The sequence below is a fragment of the Malaclemys terrapin genome, chromosome 6 (assembly GCF_027887155.1).
Source record: "Malaclemys terrapin pileata isolate rMalTer1 chromosome 6, rMalTer1.hap1, whole genome shotgun sequence".
Classification (NCBI taxonomy): Eukaryota; Metazoa; Chordata; order Testudines; family Emydidae; genus Malaclemys; species Malaclemys terrapin.
The window spans coordinates 14,808,430-14,828,298 of NC_071510.1; the positions used below are offsets into that span (position 1 = coordinate 14,808,430).

A 19,869-nucleotide genomic window follows, 5' to 3' on the forward strand; every position below is an offset into this window, starting at 1 on the left:
GAAAAATACTATTTCTTTTATTTTTTACAGTGCAGATATTTGTAATAAAAATAAATATAAAGTGAGCACTGTACACTTTGTATTCTGTGTTGTAATTAAAATCAATATATTTGAAAATGTAGAAAAAACATCCAAAATATTTAAATATTATTCTATTATTGTTTAATCGTGTGATTAATAACGATTAATTTTTTTAATCGCTTGACAGCCCTAATTAGAAAATACAGATGTGTTTCATTACATCAAATCCAAACAATGTTCACTTTGTAAAAAGCATAACCACCTAGACATAGCACACTGGGGGGCGTGGGGGGGGTTAGCAAAAGTTCTCAGCATTGGCATAACTCTGCAATCAACAGCAAAACTCCCACTGGAGAAGAGTTAGGCCATTACTAAGCACTTCTGAAAGTCCCATCCTAGCTTCCTTAGTGACTGTATAATTCCATAGTCTTGCTTTCTCCCTCCTCTTTTCTATCCCCGATTTTATGCGGTTATCTCCTCCTGTCAAGAGTCTTAATTTAGATTGCAGTCTGCCTTTATTCATTCTTTGAAGTGCCACGTGTGCCTATGGTGCTTTAGTAATCACAATATTATTATTAATTTGCATTACTTTAGCGCCTAAGAGCTTCAGTCATGGACCGGGATCCCACTGTGCGAAGTGCTGTACAAACACAGAACAAAATAATTACACACGTACATAGATATTTTAGCAAATTAATGGTTAAGTATTACCCCAATGGTTATATATTTAGCTTGAAGGGTTGTTTTCATCATGCATATGTAGTTACTGAAAAACAATAGCAGAATACAGTGTTATTGTTAATCTAAAGCCTATAATAAGTTTATTCAATGTATAGGCATATACACTTCTCTCATTGCATGTGCCCTACTGTTATTAATGTGAATGGGAGTCATAGTGCATGCTGAGAGTAACATGTAGCCAACACACTTACCAGCCTAAAGTTGATTCAACACAGAATCTTTTACCTGCAAGTCAGTGGTTCTAATCCAGCCCAGCTCATTAGTTATCAAAAGTCATTATCTTAGATCAGCTGTTTTGTGGTTCATGCAATAGGCCTAAAGCTCAAATGCATTTGAGCAGAGTCAAGAGCTCAAAGTCCGCCCTATTTGCAAACCTCAGTCCCCGCTCTCGAAAAATCTCGTGAGCATAGTTTTGAGCCCATTTGGGCAGCTGCCCCCTGCAAACTCCACTTCACTGCTCCCATTAGACCCAGAAGCCTCACCCCTGCAGAATGTTCCAAGTGGACTTTTGAGTTCAATTTCCACTGGCAATTATCTCTATTATATACCCTGTGTAAATAGCAGCATTTTGAAAGGTTTGCTGTATGTTTTCCTCAAAAATGAATAGAATGTTCTATTACAAGATAGTTCATTTTAAAATTCTAGAACTATTAAAATATTTCAATATGGTCATAGTGTAGTTGGTAGGGAAAATAATTTTTACTTCAACCATTTCTGTTAAATTGCAACAAATAGAAAAAAAGAGAGTACATATTCAACAGAACTGTCGGAATAAGAATACGTTACTCAAAATGGGCTTTGCATTTAGATTTAAACCATGCCACTTTGGATCCAACTTTTTATGCCACTGTAGCGTTTCAAGTGTAGACAAGCCCTTAGTCCCAGATTCAGGAAAGCACTTGAGCACATGTTCAACTTCAAGCACATACTTAAGATCCACTCCTTCCTAAACAGGGTGGATTTAAGCATGTATTTAAATGCTTTCCTGAACTAGGGCCTTGGTGACCTATGAGGGTTAAATATAAATAGCCAAATCTTGGTCTTACCAAAGTCAATGGCAAAACTTCCGCTGATTTCAATGGGACACGATTTTGACATAAAATGGGTATCATATTTATCAAAACATGAAGATACAATACTGCCACTCTAAGGCGACTAATTGCTGTATACCTTCTTATGGGAGATGTGCTGGGCCTCTCACTTACAGCCCAGGAGAGGAGGGGGGATAAGGCAGCTTTAAGCCACCTTTGCGTTCTCCCAATCCCTGGCTGTTTCAGGGGCTGGAGAGGCCTCCAGTATAACTTAGACAGCCCGGGGGGCTGGATCCCTGCTCTGACACACCTCTCCTGACACCAGTCTTGCTCCTGGGCTTGTGGGGGGGTGGTCCACAAAGGGTAGCCTTATGGTTGTCTTCTGCTGTGTCTGCACTGGAAGAATCCCTCCCCTGGCCAGAAATAGGGCTTTTATTGCCCCTTTTCTGCCGCTGTAGTCCTATTATCCAGCATAAAGAGGCCAGAGCAAGGATTTCACGCAGGGTCTATTTTATTTAATTTCATTACTTCCCCCTGTGGCTTTAAATTGACAGTGTCCTCTATTAAATATACATACTCTCCTCTGAGGCTTGAATGGCATTGTGAGGCAACTCCTACTAATCAAGGGCAGCTTCCAAACAAAGATATACGGTACAAAAATATAAAAATGAACACATGATATATTGCAAAGAAATGGAGACATACACGCTAATAAATTAGGCCCTACATGCAAAGCTTAACATTCATTACCATCTATCGAGAAAGTAATAACCCTAATGGGTACGGAGATGCTAATTTCTGTAAGTAGGCCAAAAGATATGATAGAATCGTATCTTGGAAAATTGCTACTAATTAATGTAAGGTACCGGAGTAATTTCACATATGGCATCTGAGACTCCAGTATCCACACAAAGGAAATAAGAAAACAGCATCTGTTCTTTTCAAGAATAGAAAGAATATTTGAACATCATGTTTTTGTGATATTCATTAGAGAAGACCGCAAATATTTCAAGATGAATGTTAAAAGCAAATGAGCTGTGTCATGTAAATCACAGTGATTGCATGTGCATAGCAGGTGCACAATTATGTGCTAAGTTGTGCATGTACAATTGCATACCTGACCTTTTAAAAGTCGGATCCCATGTGTCAGTCATCCAGGGGAGACTCCTTTCTCCACGAGGGGACAAACTGACTATGATCAATGTGTCCCCTGAGATCATTTTTTGAGTCAATTTTTATAAACACGTGGCAAATTTCATGCCCTGAAAGGGAGTAGTGCTAGCTGTCCATGTCATGTCAATTTAGGCACTATGCAGCCACTACTGTTGCAGAAATAACTAGATACATTCATGGAGGATAGGTCCATCAATGGCTATTAGCCAGGATGGGCAGGGATGGTGTCCCTAGCCTGTTTGCCAGAAGCTGGGAATGAGTGACAGGGGATGGATCACTTGATGATTACCTGTTCTGTTCATTCCCTCTGGGGAGCCTGGCACTGGCCACTGTCCGAAGACAGGATACTGGGCTAGATGGACCATTGGTCTGACCCAATATGGCCGTTCTTATGTTCCTAACCCCTACCCCTTGAAATAAAAAGGGAGCTGCCTCTGTAACTAACAGACTAATGGAGTTTCCATGAACCATCAGCCACAAAGGTTGCTTTCTGGTGAACACAACACTAATGTACTTAGGATTTTGGAAGAAATCGTGCTTGGTTGCCTAGCCTGAGTGGCTGCCTGTGGTGCTGTGGTTACATTGCTAGTTTTAATGTGATAGCTCAATGAAAGCTAGTGCATGTACATCTACCCAAGCTAGAAATTACACCGGCAGTGGCAGTGTGGGCACACACCCCAACGTGAAATCCTGGCTGCACTGAAGCCAATAGTAAATTTGCCACCGAATTCAATATGGTCAGGATTTTACACTTACTCTTAACATTTCAAGACATCATACTGTAAAACATGCGGATGTTCATGCTTATTTATGAGGCTCTCTCAGCTACCCATGTCTCTCAACTTACAGATGAACTGCAAAGCAACAACAAAAAGAAATTGATTTTGCCCTTTACTGACCCATTGTGATGTTAGTAACAATCTCCATACCTATTTTCTGCTTGGTTTTGTTCATTTGAATGGTCAGGTTCTAACTTCTTGCTCTTTTCTGAAGGGTCCCAGCAAGATCTTTTGGGGACCTGAACAGGGATGTCACAAGGCCATAACCTGAGCTGCAGCTCTCTCTCCTCACAAAGGAGAAAGGAGGTGGCATCTGACAGAACAAGCAGGAGAAAACAAAAGATTTGGTGAAGAGAGTTCACGAGTCTGACTTTATAATGGAGCAATTACGGAAACAAACACTTCAATTTGTTTCTGCCTTGCAGCTCACCTGTAATGCTCCAGACAACAGCTTATCTCTGTTCAGAAATACTCTTAAGCACGTGCTTAACATAAAGCGTGCTTTATTGAACAAGGATGGACTTACGCACATGCTTAAATGCTTTGCTGAATTGGGGCCTCAATAAACAATACACTGGATTGCACGAGAGGTGATAAAAAAAAATCTGCTACCAGGTTTCTTGGGGGTGTTGTGTGTTCCCAAACTAATTTTAAAAACGTATATTTTCTCTCTTCAGCAAATCTTTTTCTTGTTAGTACCTACATCTAGAAAACAATGTACTCTTGGCAATGGGTAGAATTCCATTTTATTTTATATGTGGATTTTGGCATCATTGCAAGGGCACAAACAGGGAGACGGGATAGAGCAAGCTTCCTAACAAGTGAAATAATGAATATAAAAGGGAAATGGAAGTACTGGCAGGTCACTGTGCCTTGGATTTGTAGAACAGCCCTTGTAAAAGTGGCAGTCTCTCGTCACTGAGAAAGGTGGAAGCACAGCCCCCTGGGACTCCGTTGCTGTTGAAAGTGTTAGGATTCAACAAAACCATACAACTCTCTGATACACACATATACCAAAGTATGGGCCTGCTCCAAAACCCACAGACATCAGTGTGAGTCCTTCCATTGATGTCAATGGGCTTTGGGTCAGGCCCTATTTGCAATTCCTATTTTAAGGTAGATGAGGCCAGCCTTAAACGGACAAGCAAAGCAAGTGCTCGCTAGGCATCCCAGCCAGGCTTGTTGCCTCACTTGTCTTGTCCACCCCATCTGCTCCACTGACAGCAAACCTCACAACCAGATCCCTCCCATCCTCTCTCTAGCTTTGGGCACCACAATTCGTAAGACCAGGGTAGCCCCAGTGTTAAGTGGAACAACAGCAAACACTGAGCGCTATCCAAAAGCATCACATTGAATAGAAAGTGACCTCTCACCCCACAAAACAAATAAATAAATGTCCAGCCCAGACATGCTGGCTCTTGCCAGTGTTTTCTCCTGTGTTTTCAATGGATCTGGAATTCATAGGAGTCTTGTTGTCTTCCTGCGTGTATCACTATCATTAAAGACTTGGCATGTTCCTAGCAATAACATTTGTGAGATAACCTTTTGCAGAGCTGGCAGAGAGAGAGCGAGAGCGCGCGCACAAATTGGTTTATACGGGTTCTGCAAAAACGGTTGCTTTCTACTACTCCTCTTCTCCACTTTTTATCCCCCCCCTTTTCTTTTTTCATTTGTGCTAGAGTGGGGGTATTTTTTGAGTTTACATTAGGTGTCATTGCTACAAAATTTGTTGAAACAGCCCATTTTCCTTTCAGACATTCTCACACTGTCTCATTTGACATTTTATGTGCTGTTGTTTTTTCATCTGAAAACCTCTGTTTAAAAATTCATTTAAAAGATCCGCAGCACTATGAATCTGTGTTTAAAACAATTCTCCTTAGAACCCAGAGAACATTCCCCAGGAGACGGTCACCATTTTGAAGTGGAACTGAAAATACGTTTTAAGAAAATAAATGCAAAAACTGTTGAAGACCACACACAATGCAGGGAATTCTAGGAGGGTGTAGGGGCATAGATTCAACTCCCTTCCCCCTTCTAGGCAGAGAACCCTCATAAGCTATTATAGTAGCTGCTGCTATTATAGCAGAATTCTTGGCCTCTGGATCTGTGTAATTGCAGATTCCATGGTCCCAGCACATCTCCAAGCTGCTGTTTCCCCTTGCTTACATGCCAGCGCACTTGAGGTCTGAGCAGGGTGTGAAAACACCACTGTATGTTTATATGTTGCAATATATTATACAGCCACTAGATGTCTCTGCTGTACAGAGTTCCAGACAGGGTGTGGTCTATGGTAAACCGAGGCCTGGTCTACACTATGAGTTTAGGTCGAATTTAGCAGCGTTAAATCGAATTAACCCTGCACCTGTCCACACAACGAAGCCATTTACTTCAACATAAAGAGCTCTTAAAATTGATTTCTGTACTCCTCTCCGACAAGGGGAGTTGCGCCAAAATCGACATTGCCAGTTCGAATTAGGGTTAGTGTGGATGAAATTCGACGGTATTGGCCTACGGGAGCTATCCCACAGTGCACCATCGTGACAGCTCTGGACAGCAATCTGAACTCGGATGCATTGGCCAGGTAGAAAGGAAAAGCCCCGGGAACTTTTGAATTTCATTTTCTGTTTGCCCAGTGTGGAGAGCACAGGTGATCACGCAGAGCTCAACAGCACAGGTAACCATGCAGTCCGAGAATCAAAAAAGAGCACCAGCATGGATCGTATGGGAGGTACTGGATCTTATTGCTATATAGGGAGAGGATTCTGTGCTAGCAGAACTACATTCCAAAAGACGAAATGCCAAAACATTTGAGAAAATCTCCAAAGGCATGATGGAGAGAGGCCACAACAGGGACTCATACCAGTGCAGCGTGAAAGTTAAGGAGCTCAGACAAGCATACCAGAAAACCAAAGAAGCAAACGGAAGGTTTGGGGCAGAGCCGCAGACATGCCGCTTCTACGCTGAGTTGCATGCAATTCTAGGGGGGGGGCCGCCACCACTACCCCACCCCTGACCGTGGATTCCGAGGAGGGGGTACTCTCAGCCATGCCTGAGGATTCTGCGGACGGGGAAGATGAGGAGGAGGACAAGCTTGCAGAGAGCACACAGCACTCCGTTCTCCCCAACAGCCAGGATCTTTTTCTCAGCCTGACTGAAGTATCCTCCCAAGGTGGTATCCCAGACCATGAAGCCATGGAAGGGGCCTCTGGTGAGGGTACCTTTGTAAATATAAAACATGGTTTAAAAGCAAGTGTGTTTAATGATTAATTTGCCCTGAGGACTTGGGATGCATTCGCGGCCAGTACAGCTACTGGAAAAGGCTGTTAACGTGTCTGGGGATAGAACGGAAATCCTCCAGGAAGCTTTCCCCAAGTTCCATAGCCTCCTCACCCAGACGCATAAGAATGCGGGGGGTGGGGGGAAGGCTCCGTGTACCCTGCCACTCCACCCCAGTGGACAGCCCAAGCAAAAGGCTGTCATTATTCTGAACTTTTGAAGTGGCCTTTTCCTTCCCTCCTCCCAAACCCCACCCGGGCTACCTCATCTGTTCTCTCCCTCTTTTTATAATCAATTAATAAATAATACATTTTTAAATGATAGTGACTTTATTACCTTTGAAAGCAAGCTGTGATCGAAGGGGGAGGGTGGGTTGCTTACAGGGAATGAGTCAATCAAAGGGGCGGTTTTCATCAAGGAGAAACAAACAGAACTTTCACACCGTAGCCTGGCCAGTCATGAAACTGGTTTTCAAAGGTTCTCTGATGCGCAGCGCTTCCTGGTGTGCTCTTCTAATCGCCCTGGTGTCTGGCTGCACGTAATCAGTGGCCAGGCAATTTGCCTCAACCTCCCATCCTGCCATAAAGGTCTCCCCCATACTCTCACAGAGATTTGGAGCACACAGCAAGCAGCAATAACAATGGGAATACTGGTTTGGCTGAGGTCCGAGTGAGTCAGTAAAGTGCGCCAGCGAACCTTTAAACGTCCAAATGCACATTCTACCACCATTCTGCACTTGCTCAGCCTGTAGTTGAACAGCTCCTGACTACTGTCCAGGCTGCCTGTGTATGGCTTCATGAGCCATGGCATTAAGGGGTAGGCTGGGTCCCCAAGGATAACTATAGGCATTTCAACATCCCCAACGGTTATTTTCTGGTCTGGGAAGTAAATCCCTTGCTGCAGCCTTTTAAACAGAGTAGTGTTCCTGAAGACGCGAGCGTCATGAACCTTTCCCGGCCATCCCACACTGATGTTAGTGAAACGTCCCTTGTGATCCACCAGGGCTTGCAGCACCATTGAAAAGTACCCCTGGCGGTTTATGTACTGGCTGCCCTGGTGCTCCGGTGCCAAGATAGGGCTATGGGTTCCATCTATCGCCCCACCACAGTTAGGGAATCCCATTGCAGCAAAGCCATCTACTATGACCTGCACATTTCCCAGAGTCACTACCTTTGGTAGAGGCAGCTCAGTGATTGCTTTGGCTACTTGCATCACAGCAGCCCCCACAGTAGATTTGCCCACTCCAAATTGATTCCTGACTGACCAGTAGCTGTCTGGCGTTGCAAGCTTCCACAAGGCTATCGCTACTCTCTTCTCAACAGTGAGGGCTGCTCTCATCTTGGTATTCTGGCACTTCAGGGCAGGGGAAAGCAAGTCACAAAGTTCCATGAAAGTGCCCTTACGCATGCGAAAGTTTCACAGCCACTGGGAATCGTCCCACACCTACAACACTATGCAGTCCCACCAGTCTGTGCTTGTTTCCCAGGCCCAGAATCGGCGTTCCACAGCTATAACCTGCCCCATTAACAGCATGATCTCCAAAGCGCCGGGGCCCGCGGTTTGAGAGAATTCTGTGTCCATGTCCTCATCACTGTCATCACCGCGCTGCCGTAGCCGCCTCCTCCTCGCCTGGTTTTTCAGGTCCTGGTTCAGCATAAACTGCACGATAATGCGCAAGGTGTTTACAATGTTCATGACTGCTGTCTTGAGCTGAGTGGGCTACATCCTTACCATGGTATGGCGTTTGCACAGTTCACCCAGGAAAAAAGGCGCAAAACGGTTGTCTGCTGTTGCTTTCATGGAGGGAGGGGTGAGGCTGTACCCAGAACCACCAGCGACAATGTTTTTTGCCCCACAAGACATTGGGATCTCAACCCAGAATTCCAATGGGCGGAGGAGACTGCGGGAACTATGGGATAGCTATGGGATAGCTACCCACAGTGCAACGCTCCGGAAGTCGACGCTAGCCTCGGTACATGGATGCACACCGCCTAATTAATGTGCTTAGTGTGGCCGCATGCACTCGACTTTATACAATCGGTTGCCAAAAATCGAATTCTGTAAATTCGGAGTAATCCCGTAGTGTAGACATACCCCAAGGAGACAAAGGCAGAACTCAAGCAGTGCAGAAACCTATTTTTTGCATCTGTAGTTTGCAGTTGCTTTCTTTAATAAATGCTTCCTGTTTAAGGTATGCTGTGATTCCATGTATCATTCATGACACCCTTTGCTGATTGTCAGCATTGCAGAGGGTTTTATATGAGCCTTCCATACCTGGGGTGAATTTTGACCAAAGAAAATACATATGGAACTTTAAAAATTGAAATAGATACATTTATAAAGTAAACTAAAAGATTTGATAATGCTTGCTGAGAGCTGAGTTCAGGATTCTCTTGCAAACGTTGATGACACCATCAATACCTATAGCAGGAAGCACATAATAATAATACATAATTTTGTATTATTGTATTATTATTATTAAACTTCCATTGCTATGTTGTAGATACTGAGGACATAAACAATATATTAATACAACTATTCAAGGGTGAAATACATTTTCTTTAATATGTTCCTGTTTTGTTTTCAAATTGGTCCCCCCTTCACAATATCTGACAAATTCAAATGTCAGCCTGAGAAGCAGAGCTTCCAGATTTAAGGTCCCAAAACATTAATTTATCATTTGACTGCTTTGGGACATAAACATAGGGGGTGCTTATAAAAATACACAGCCTGATATTCTGCTGAGCAATATTATATGTAATCTTCCAAGGTGTATTCTTGCTGTGGGTGGGACTCAAGCAGTGAAACCAGTGTTGGCAGATCAGGGGCCAATAGTAATGTAGGAGGAGGTTAATTTAACTTACTGGACAGGCCATTATCCTCTGATCCCACTGAGGATTACCTAAAGAAACTACACCATCTGCTAAAAAAACTCCCTGACAAAGCACAGGAACAAATCCGTACAGACACATGCCTAGAACCCCGACCAGGGGTATTCTATTTGCTACCCAAGATCCATAAACCTGATATCCTGGACGCCCCATCATCTCAGGCATTGGCACCCTAACATCAGGCTTGTCTGGTTATGTAGACTCTCTCCTCAGACCCTACGCTACCAGCACTCCCAGCTATCTTCGAGACACCACTGACTTCCTCAGGAAACTACAATCCATCGGTGATCTTCCAGAAAACACCATCCTGGCCACTATGGACGTAGAAGCCCTCTACACCAATATTCCACACAAAGATGGACTACAAGCTATCAGGAACAGTATCCCTGATAATGTCACAGCTAACCTGGTGGCTGAACTTTGTGATTTTGTCCTCACCCACAACTATTTCACATTTGGGGACAATATATACCTTCAAGTCAGCGGCACTGCTATGGGTACCCGCATGGCCCCACAATATGCCAACATTTTTATGGCTGACTTAGAACAACACTTCCTTAGCTCTCGTCCCCTAACGCCCCTACTCTACTTGCGCTACATTGATGACATCTTCATCATCTGGACCCATGGAAAAGAAGCCCTTGAGGAATTTCACCATGATTTCAATAATTTCCATCCCACCATCAACCTCAGCCTAGATCAATCCACACAAGCGGTCCATTTCCTGGACACTACTGTGCTAATAAGCGATGGTCACATAAATACCACCCTATACCGGAAACCTACTGACCGCTACACTTACCTACATGCCTCCAGCTTCCATCCAGGACACACCACACGATCCATTGTCTACAGCCAAGCTCTAAGATATAACCACATTTGCTCCAATCCCTCAGACAGAGACAAGCACCTACAAGATCTCTATCAAGCATTCTTAAAACTACAATACCCACCTGCTGAAGTGAAAAAACAGATTGACAGAGCCAGACGAGTACCCAGAAGTCACCTCCCACAAGACAGGCCCAACAAAGAAAATAACAGAACACCACTAGCTGTCACCTTCAGCCCCCAACTAAAACCTCTCCAGCGCATCATCAGAGATCTACAACCTATCTTGAAAGATGATCCTTTACTCTCACAGATCTTGGGAGACAGACCTGTCCTCGCTTACAGACAACCCCCCAACCTAAAGCAAATACTCACCAGCAACCACACATCACTGAACAAAACCACTAACCCAGGAACCTATCCTTGTAACAAACCCCGATGCCAACTCTGTCCACATATCTATTCAAGTGACATCATCACAGGACCTAATCACATCAGCCATACCATCAGGGGCTCGTTCACCTGCACATCTACCAATGTGATATATGCCATCATGTACCAGCAATGCCCCTCTGCCATGTACATTGGCCAAACCAGACAGTCTCTACGCAAAAGAATTAATGGACACAAATCTGACATCAGGAATCAAAATACTCAAAAACCAGTGGGAGAACACTTTAACCTGTCTGGTCATTCAGTGACAGACCTGCAGGTGGCTATATTACAACAGAAAAACTTCAAAAACAGACTCCAACGAGAGACTGCTGAGCTGGAATTGATATGCAAACTAGACACAATCAACTCCGGTTTGAATAAGGACTGGGAATGGCTGAGCCATTACAAACATTGAATCTATCTCCCCTTGTAAGTATGCTCACACTTCTTATCAAACTGTCTGTACTGGGCTATCTTGATTATCACTTCAAAAGTTTTTTTCTCTTAATTAATTGGCCTCTCAGAGTTGGTAAGACAACTCCCACCTGTTTATGCTCTCTGTATGTGTGTATATATATCTCCTCAATATATGTTCCATTCTATATGCATCCGAAGAAGTGGGCTGTAGTCCACGAAAGCTTATGCTCTAATAAATTTGTTAGTCTCTAAGGTGCCACAAGTACTCCTGTTCTTCTTTTTGCGGATACAGACTAACACGGCTGCTACTCTGAAACCTGGATTTTCTATTGATTCAAGGATAATTATTTCTTTTTATTTTTCCACGTAAGCAGGGTCTTTGCAGCTTTTACAAACATAGGGGTATATTTTTAAATGATTTATCTCTGCTCAAGTTATTTTTAGTTCAGCTATGGATCTAGAATCGAAATAAATTATGATGTTGAATGAGTTGCCAGTGGCCTCTGATCTCTTTACTCTAAGGCTAAGAGAAAAACTGTCTCACTCATCTACAACAGTGGTTTAATTGTTCATTTGACCACTTTCAGCAAAATATGACCCGAGAGGCAGCCTTCAGCAACTGATTTAGCCAAAAGCCATCAATTCTGCCATGTAAAATTATAATTACAGAGCTCTATTAGCAGGGTTTTTTTTTAGTGTTCGGGGAAGATTTTAAATCAGGTTTTGTAACTTTCACATGATTGATCACTCCATGCTATATTTACCCCTGGCATAATTCCACTAACTTCAGCTGAGTTACATCAGGGATGAATTTGACCCTCTGTCTCCCAAAGAGCTATCCATATGCACATAAACTTACCCATGCAAGGAGGAGCCTTCTTTGCTTATTAGGAGCATATTCTTAAAATAGCCTGATAAAAGGGTACTTACACTGTAAGGGGAACCTATGATTTAGTTTAGTGTTGGTCTGTGGCTAGACTCTGTCATATTGTTGCCAGCTCCTGTGATTTTATCATAAGTCTCATGATAATTTGGTGTTTCTCTGAAAGTCCCAGATCCTGGAGTCATGTGATTATGTGCTTTCATTTAATATAAAAAGGATGTTTCTAGTCCTTCTGGTTGCAGAGAAAAGCCTGAAAATGTGTCCCTGAAAAGCTAAAAAAAAACCAAACTCAGAAGGCAAATAAAAAGAACCAAAAATGTATTATATTTTTATAAATTTCATGATTTTTGTGGGGCCCTGACAGCATAAGCGGTCCACGGCAAGGGAAGGATATAAAGAGCATATACAGAATCCAGGAATCCCTGCTAGCACCCCCTGGAATGAGGAGAAGGCAGTACACCCACACGGGACAGCAAGATTAGCCAAATGCACAACAAGGAGCATGCTTCAGCCTTGTAAAGGATAGTGCAGCAGGCCAACGCCCCTTGCACACCTCAGAGCTGAGGCACAACGCCTCCCAAAACTCCCTAAGGGCCAGTGCAGATCCAGCGTAGGCCCTCGCACATTCTGGCCTCACGTTTGGTGTGTAGATAATTTCTGGTAACCACATGGGGAGGAAGGATGGTGGAGGCCGCTGCCAGAGGGAGGGATGGTGGCTGAAGGGGTCCCGTTCCTTGTCCTGACTCTACCTTCATGGAAAAGCAGCACCCAACTTTGTAACCACCATCATGCTGGCGAGGGATGGATAGGATTTGCCATGGAGCTGACAAATCTCATTATCACACTTACTGTTCAGAGGTTTTACTCTATTACATATGTTTCACATTTTGAAGATTGCAAGGCCAGGGGGACCTCTATGATCTGACATACTGCATAACACAGGCCAGAGAACCTCACCCAGTAATTCTTGGTGTCCTTTTCCCAGTTAGTATATTTGAATGTGAAACCCTCTCAATGGATCTTAATGGAACCCACTTCTGCTGTGTTCATGTTGCTGGGATAGCGTCTGACCAAAGAGATAAATTAAAACGTTGTATTGTTGACTCCTAGGACACACCCACCCTGAGCGTTCTGCAACACAGTACTGAAGACTAGTCATTCGTCTTAAGTACCTTAGCAATGCTACCTCCCTACATCTCCCTCTGAGCTACAGCTCCCTCCCTGCCCTCCAGCAAGTCAACAAGACCTTTTCCACATGTAGCTATACTCTCCCAGAGGGCATCCCACCCCGCCATGCCTTGCCCTCTGAAAGCCTGATGCTTCCTAGTCACATTACAGCTTCAGCAGTGCAACAGACCTTCCCCTTGCCGGTTCCTGGCCTGAAGGACACGTCAGGAATTGGCAACAGGAAAGGTGACAAAGAACTTTCAGGGAGGACAGGCTTCTCTGACATAGCTAGGGTTACCATACGTCCGTTTTTTCCCGGACATGTCCAGCTTTTCAGCAATCAAACCCCCGTCCGGGGGGAATTGCCAAAAAGCCGAACATGTCTGGGAAAATGCCGGCCGGGCACTTCCCCTCCCGCGGCTGCTCTGCTCCTCCCCTGACTCTTCGGCTCTGTTTAAGAGCCGAGCTGCCCGAGCGCTATGGGCTTCAGGCAGCCCCCTTGCCTCCAGACCCCAGCCGCCAGCCAGGCACTTCCCCTCCCGGGCTCCGGCGGCGCAGGGTCCGGAGGCACGGGGGCTGCCCGAAGCCGGTAGCGCTCGGGCCGCTCAGCTCTTAAACAGAGCCGAAGAGTCAGGGGAGGAGCAGAGCCTCCAGCCGTGGCGGCTCTGCTCCTCCCCTGACTCTTCGGCTCTGTTTAAGAGCCGAGCGCTACGGGCTTTGGGCAGCCCCCATGCCTCCGGACCCTGCGCCGCCGGAGCCCGGGAGGGGAAGTGGCAGGCTGGGGGCGCAGGGTCCGGAGGCATAGGGGCTGCCCGAAGCCAAGTGCTACCAGCTTCACAGTTTGCCAGGCAGCCTCCAGACCCTGCGCCCCCGGCTGGGCGCTTCCCCTCCCGGGCTCCGGCTGCGCTGGGGAAGCGCCGGCCGGGAGCGCAGGGTCTGGGGGCTGCCCGGCAAACCGTGAAGCCGGTAGCACTCGGGCAGCCCTTTTCGCGTGGCTTTGAGTGGGAGGGAGGAGGGGGCGGAGTTAGGGCGGGGTTTGGGGCGGGGAAGGGGCGGAGTCGGGGCGGGGCCAGGGCCCTGTGGAGGGTCCTCTTTTTTTCTTTGTTAAATATGGTAACCCTAGACATAGCTCCCCCAGTGACTCCACAAGAAAAGCCTAGATATTAGCCATTTCTTGCATGGCATAATATGGGGAATTGGCTAGAGTTAATGAGTATAGCAGGTTACAGTAATCAGTTTTTATTTTTAACTTGTAAACACATAGAGGAGTTCCTATGTGTTATACTCAAAAAATAAACTATAAAATTTAAGAAATTAATTCAACAGAAGTCACCATCCTCAGCATTTTTCGGGGACTAAATATCTTTGTAAATCTGGTCCTCTGTCTACATACAAAGTTATACCAGTTTAACTAAAATCACTTTAAAATTAGATTAAGTTAAACCTGTGCAAAACCCCAGCGTGGACACTCAAACTGATTTCAAGCGGGCTTATCTTGATGCAACTTAAGCCGATTCCTTAATGAATTAAGCTAAATTGATTTAAGCCATTTTAAAACTGATTTAAGAGTTTTCTACCCAGGAGATTGAGCTGATTTAACTAAATCTGTTCAAAAACACAACCTTCGTTAAAGCAGAGACAAGCTAGAGGGCTTTCAAGACCTAAGAGTTGAATCCCAGTTGCATCACTGCATCTACAAGACACAAGCCGTACCCTGATACCAATAAAATCAATGGGAGTTTTATCACTGAATTCAGTGGGAGCAGGAAAAGGTTTTGTATTCTGATTCCTGGCCAAGTTTGCATGTTTTACTGGCCCCCCTACCCTGTCTACCAAGTTTTTGATGAGCAAGCAGGAAAGTACAATGGACAAGAATCTTGTGCAAGTATAAAATTCTTCAGTCCTCTGCCTGTTCACAGGTCTGAGGCAGGCAGGCAGGTTGGATGGACGGTGTAGATAGGAAGAATTGTAAAAAACAGTATGACCCACGCATTTTAGAGCCTGATCCAAATCCAGTCCAATACCAAACGTACCATTATCAAACTTTTTACTTTGCAGAGCATGTACAATAATCTTCGGAAAAAATTGCTCAAGGGTGCCTCCCCTGTTACAGGAATATGTTAAACAATATGTCTTCACTGTGGTGGCTGCAGCTAGTAATCACAACTAACCAGTGTGGGCCCTGATCCTGCAAAAGCCCACCCACGTGTTTAGCTTTACACACTGAGTTAGTCCCACTGACGTCAGCAGTGCATAAAGTTAAGCATGTGCACCAATCTTAGCAGGATCAGGGCCTTAGACGTTACTTTGGAATTAAGGACGCATTTGTTGGGGAAAAGACAGAATTTAAACTCCATGCTTTTTTTCAGTAGTATTTTGTTAAGAAACTATCACTATAATTGAGTCTATAAACCAATGGCAAAGATTCCTGCTTTAAAATCCAATTCATTCTCCCTACTGAGTAAAAAGTTGTATTGCTCCTGGTTTATAATGAGCTCAGGATAGAAAAGTATCATGTAGGCTGGACAATCCTCCTCTCACGATTTAGTGGAATTCAAATTCCACGTGAAATCATTCACCACTTGTAGTGAATCGCTCTCTGTTAAGAAATCCAGCCAGGAGTCAGCCTAAAAAATTTACGACAGGTGCGGAATCTCTTCCACTTTTCAATTAACCCCACTCTGTTTTAAAATCATGTCTCACATTTTAGCAGCTCAATCATCTTTGCAGAATTATGTTTTTTTGGTACAAACACTTATTAATACAAATTTGTGGTTCAAACAAACATTTATTGGTCCAGTTATTCCTTTCCCACATGAGAAGTCCCCATTGAATTCAATACATTATTGGCATGACTAAGGGTTGCAGGATCAAGCCTTACCTACACAGCAATCCCTTTACCCTTTGCTGAAATGCAGTAACCTCTCGGGTGGAACATGGAAGCTGTTTAACAGCATATAGGAGTACTACATAAGAGTTAAGACAGGAAGTATACAATACTTTAGTTAGCTAAAACTACTAGGAAACTAAGATAACATCACTGCCTTTGCAAAAAGTGTTGTGAGATCTTTAATGAAAGCCTTGATTTTGCATCTTATCCTAAAGCAGTGGTACCCAAACTTGGTTCGCGGTAAGCCCCTGGTGAGCCGCGAGATGCTTTGTTTACCTGGAGCGTCCGCAGGTACGGCCGCTCAAAGTGTCTCGCGGCCTGCCAGGGGCTTACCCTGAACAAGCCGCGAACCAAGTTTGGGAACCGTTGTCCTAGAGAAGACCTCTGTCTCCCTAGGACACTAGTTCAGAACTGATTCACAAGGAAGAGGTCAACCTACAGAATCACCAGCACCACTTCAGGGGCAGCATCCAGATTTTCATTAGCGGCCTCCATTCCAAGTAATAACCAGGCCTTGAGGTTGCTTAGTTTCTAAGAGCTGATGAAAACATTGCCCATGGCAGGACAGCTGCAAGTCATTCCTCTGTTAACTGCTGGCTACAGCAGACTGAAATTATTTTTACTACCCTGTAGAAAACAAAGGAATCTCAGAGATAACACACATCAGAGTAAAATTCTGCCCTGGGTTATACCAATGCACCCACTGAAGTTTGTGACTCAGCAAGTTGAAATTCCATAGATATCACTGACTGCAGAACCTGGCTTGCTAACATATGTGAAGGTGATAGCTATGTGATGAACTGAAGAACTATGTGATAAACGAATTTACCATGAACCTTTGACTACCACATCTGACCTCTGCCCACCAATCCATCTCCCTAGGACTTAACCTACAGAACCAGATCTGAATTTAGCTGGGGTTTTATAGAAGGATCCCCATCAAATAATTTACACATGACAGGACTGCTGTGAGGAAGTGTCTAATGGACAGAAATGAGAGTCACTGGTTGCAAAATGAAAAACACTAACTTCTGCATTTTCTATCTTACGGTGCTTTGCTGGATTTTACTGAATAATATTGGAAATTTTACATACAGCTAACATTTTGTTTGACAACAACAGTAAAGATCACAGTGTAACAGGTAGTATCTAACTGTTCAATAACCTGGTGCCGAGAACCAGATTTCCCCATGCAAAGCATTTGATTTCTCTCCAGAATTGCTGGCATGAAAAGATTAATCAACAGAAATGTGTTGTTTTGAGAAATTCATGTTTTTATAATACTTATTTGGTTAGACTTATCATTTCATTGAGGGCAGAGGGAGGCACAAAGAAACACAAGGATACGTTGAAAAGAAAATGTTAACTAAAATGGGACAGGAGCTCTTTTGCTTCATTTAAAGTATACGCACTATTACTTTAAGGTTTAAAGGTCTGTGTCTCTCTCTCCATTCTCTCCAGGCTGCTGTGATTTACAAGTTAGTGAAAAAACGTAACAAAGATTTATGATAGGACAAACTTCCCTCTGGCCATTACTGTTACACCTCTCCCCTGCTTCTGCATTTCAAATGTCAGCTCTCTTGATAGGAATAAGGAAGGGAGAGGAAAGCTCTGGCCACTACAGTAGGCTGCTTTTACTAAGATTTTATCTTTCTAATGTAGCAAATGAATCAAACAGTCTGCTTTTCTGTCTCAAAACTCTTATATATAACTAGATAGCGGCATACTGTCCCATATAGATATTGCACTACAGAACTATGTGACTGTCAAATGTAACCTACTTTGAGATCTATCTGTTTTAGAGAAAAAGTCTGTTGGTTCCTTTATGAAGTATCCCTGGATTAACATTATCCTACATCAAGTGCTTATGGGCTCTATTAAATGAAAGCTTTCCAAACACCCTTCCAATGTAGGGTGCTTAGCTACTGATTTATCTAGTAATACCTTCCTGTAACCTATGGTAACCATGATCAATATTTCACTTTCTCAGCTGCAATTCTTGGCTTAGAAACGTGTCCTTTAGAATGACACTGAATTCCCTACATGACAGTATGAGCTTTCCATAGTTTCATACCTGGTATTGACTGTGCTGTTGCCTCCGCAGTGATGATAGGAGCAGTGTTAGGTTGTTGCTGACTAGAGCTGACTTCCGGCTCCGCGCTAATTGAAGGAGATAATGCTACTTCGCCAGCAGGAACCTGATTTGGCACGGGTTGGAGAAGGTCTTCTGAAGCAGCTTGCTCTTCTTGTCCAGGGAGCTGCAGGGCTGATAAAGGAATGCTAATCTGTTTGCTGGTATTGGAAGTACTGACTGGCATCTGGAGCGCTACCTGTTGGTTGGCTGTAGGGGTGCTAGCTGGTCCTCTGTTTGGAGAAGCCAGAGTTACTCTTGCAGGCTTCTGAACTGCAGGCCTCGATATGACGGGGGGAGAAGCAGACACATTTTGTAAGTCTAGCTCAGCACTGAGAGAAGGTGCTACAGGAGGGGTGGGCTTAGAAGGGCCAATATAGGAAGGTCCAGCATGAGTTTGAGGCTTGGGCTTTGACATCTGCGTCAGCGATAATGCAGGCCCATCAATGCCACCAGTAAGTTCTGCATTAGCCACAATATAATAATCTTCAGGGATTTCTTGCTTAATCTTTTTGACGATCACATTGTTACTACTTTCATCGATGACCTGAGACTGGGAGCCTGAAAGAGATGATGAGGATTGGCCCGCTCCAGGCCTTTTGCGGGAAATGGTTTGAGATCTTTGGGTATGAGGTTCAAAGTCACTATCCTCATCTGTCACCGAGGACTCGCAGACCATATCAAAGAGGGTAGCCTCATCTTCGTATTCTTCCATGGCTTCATCTAGCTCTGAAGGCTCACTGCAGTAAGAGAAATCACAGGAGTCCCTGGTTCTGTTACAATCCAACTTTGCTTTCACTGGTCTCCCAGGGTATCTCTCTACTGGGCTAGTTTGTGTCTCAGAGGGCACACCTATGATGCTGGGACTGTCTGAGTTGAAGCTTCTGTTGTCCTGGAAACATACTCTTTCCTGAGACCCAGCCCTGCAGGTAGCAGTCAGTGGCCAATGATATGCATGGCCTGCGCTACAGCCCCACATAGCTGTCAGGTTGCCATGGGAACCTTCAGAAAGCAAGTGCTTTAGATTTGGAATGAGGCTGCAGATGGTCCCATGGCTGTGGGCCCAACTGACCAGTTTGGAAAGGTTTTCAGAAGAGGTATGAAGGCAATCCTCCATGTTATAGGATCAACAACTCCTTTCCTAAAGAAAAGGAAATTAAAGGCAATTTTTAGGTTACATGTTTTCAACAGTTGTAACTGTGTACT

General features: G+C 44.2%; 1 protein-coding gene across 3 annotated transcripts in view; it reads right to left on the reverse strand.

The window, feature by feature from the left end:
- Nucleotides 1-19,869, reverse strand: part of KIAA1958 (KIAA1958 ortholog) — a 131,618-nt gene that overhangs the window by 57,190 nt on the left and 54,559 nt on the right. For all 3 annotated transcript variants that reach the window (XM_054033023.1, XM_054033021.1, XM_054033022.1), the window contains one exon: nucleotides 18,607-19,804. In XM_054033023.1, the coding sequence (XP_053888998.1) occupies nucleotides 18,607-19,780 (1,174 nt within the window). In that variant the 5' untranslated portion in view covers nucleotides 19,781-19,804. The remainder of the gene's footprint in view (nucleotides 1-18,606; nucleotides 19,805-19,869) is intronic.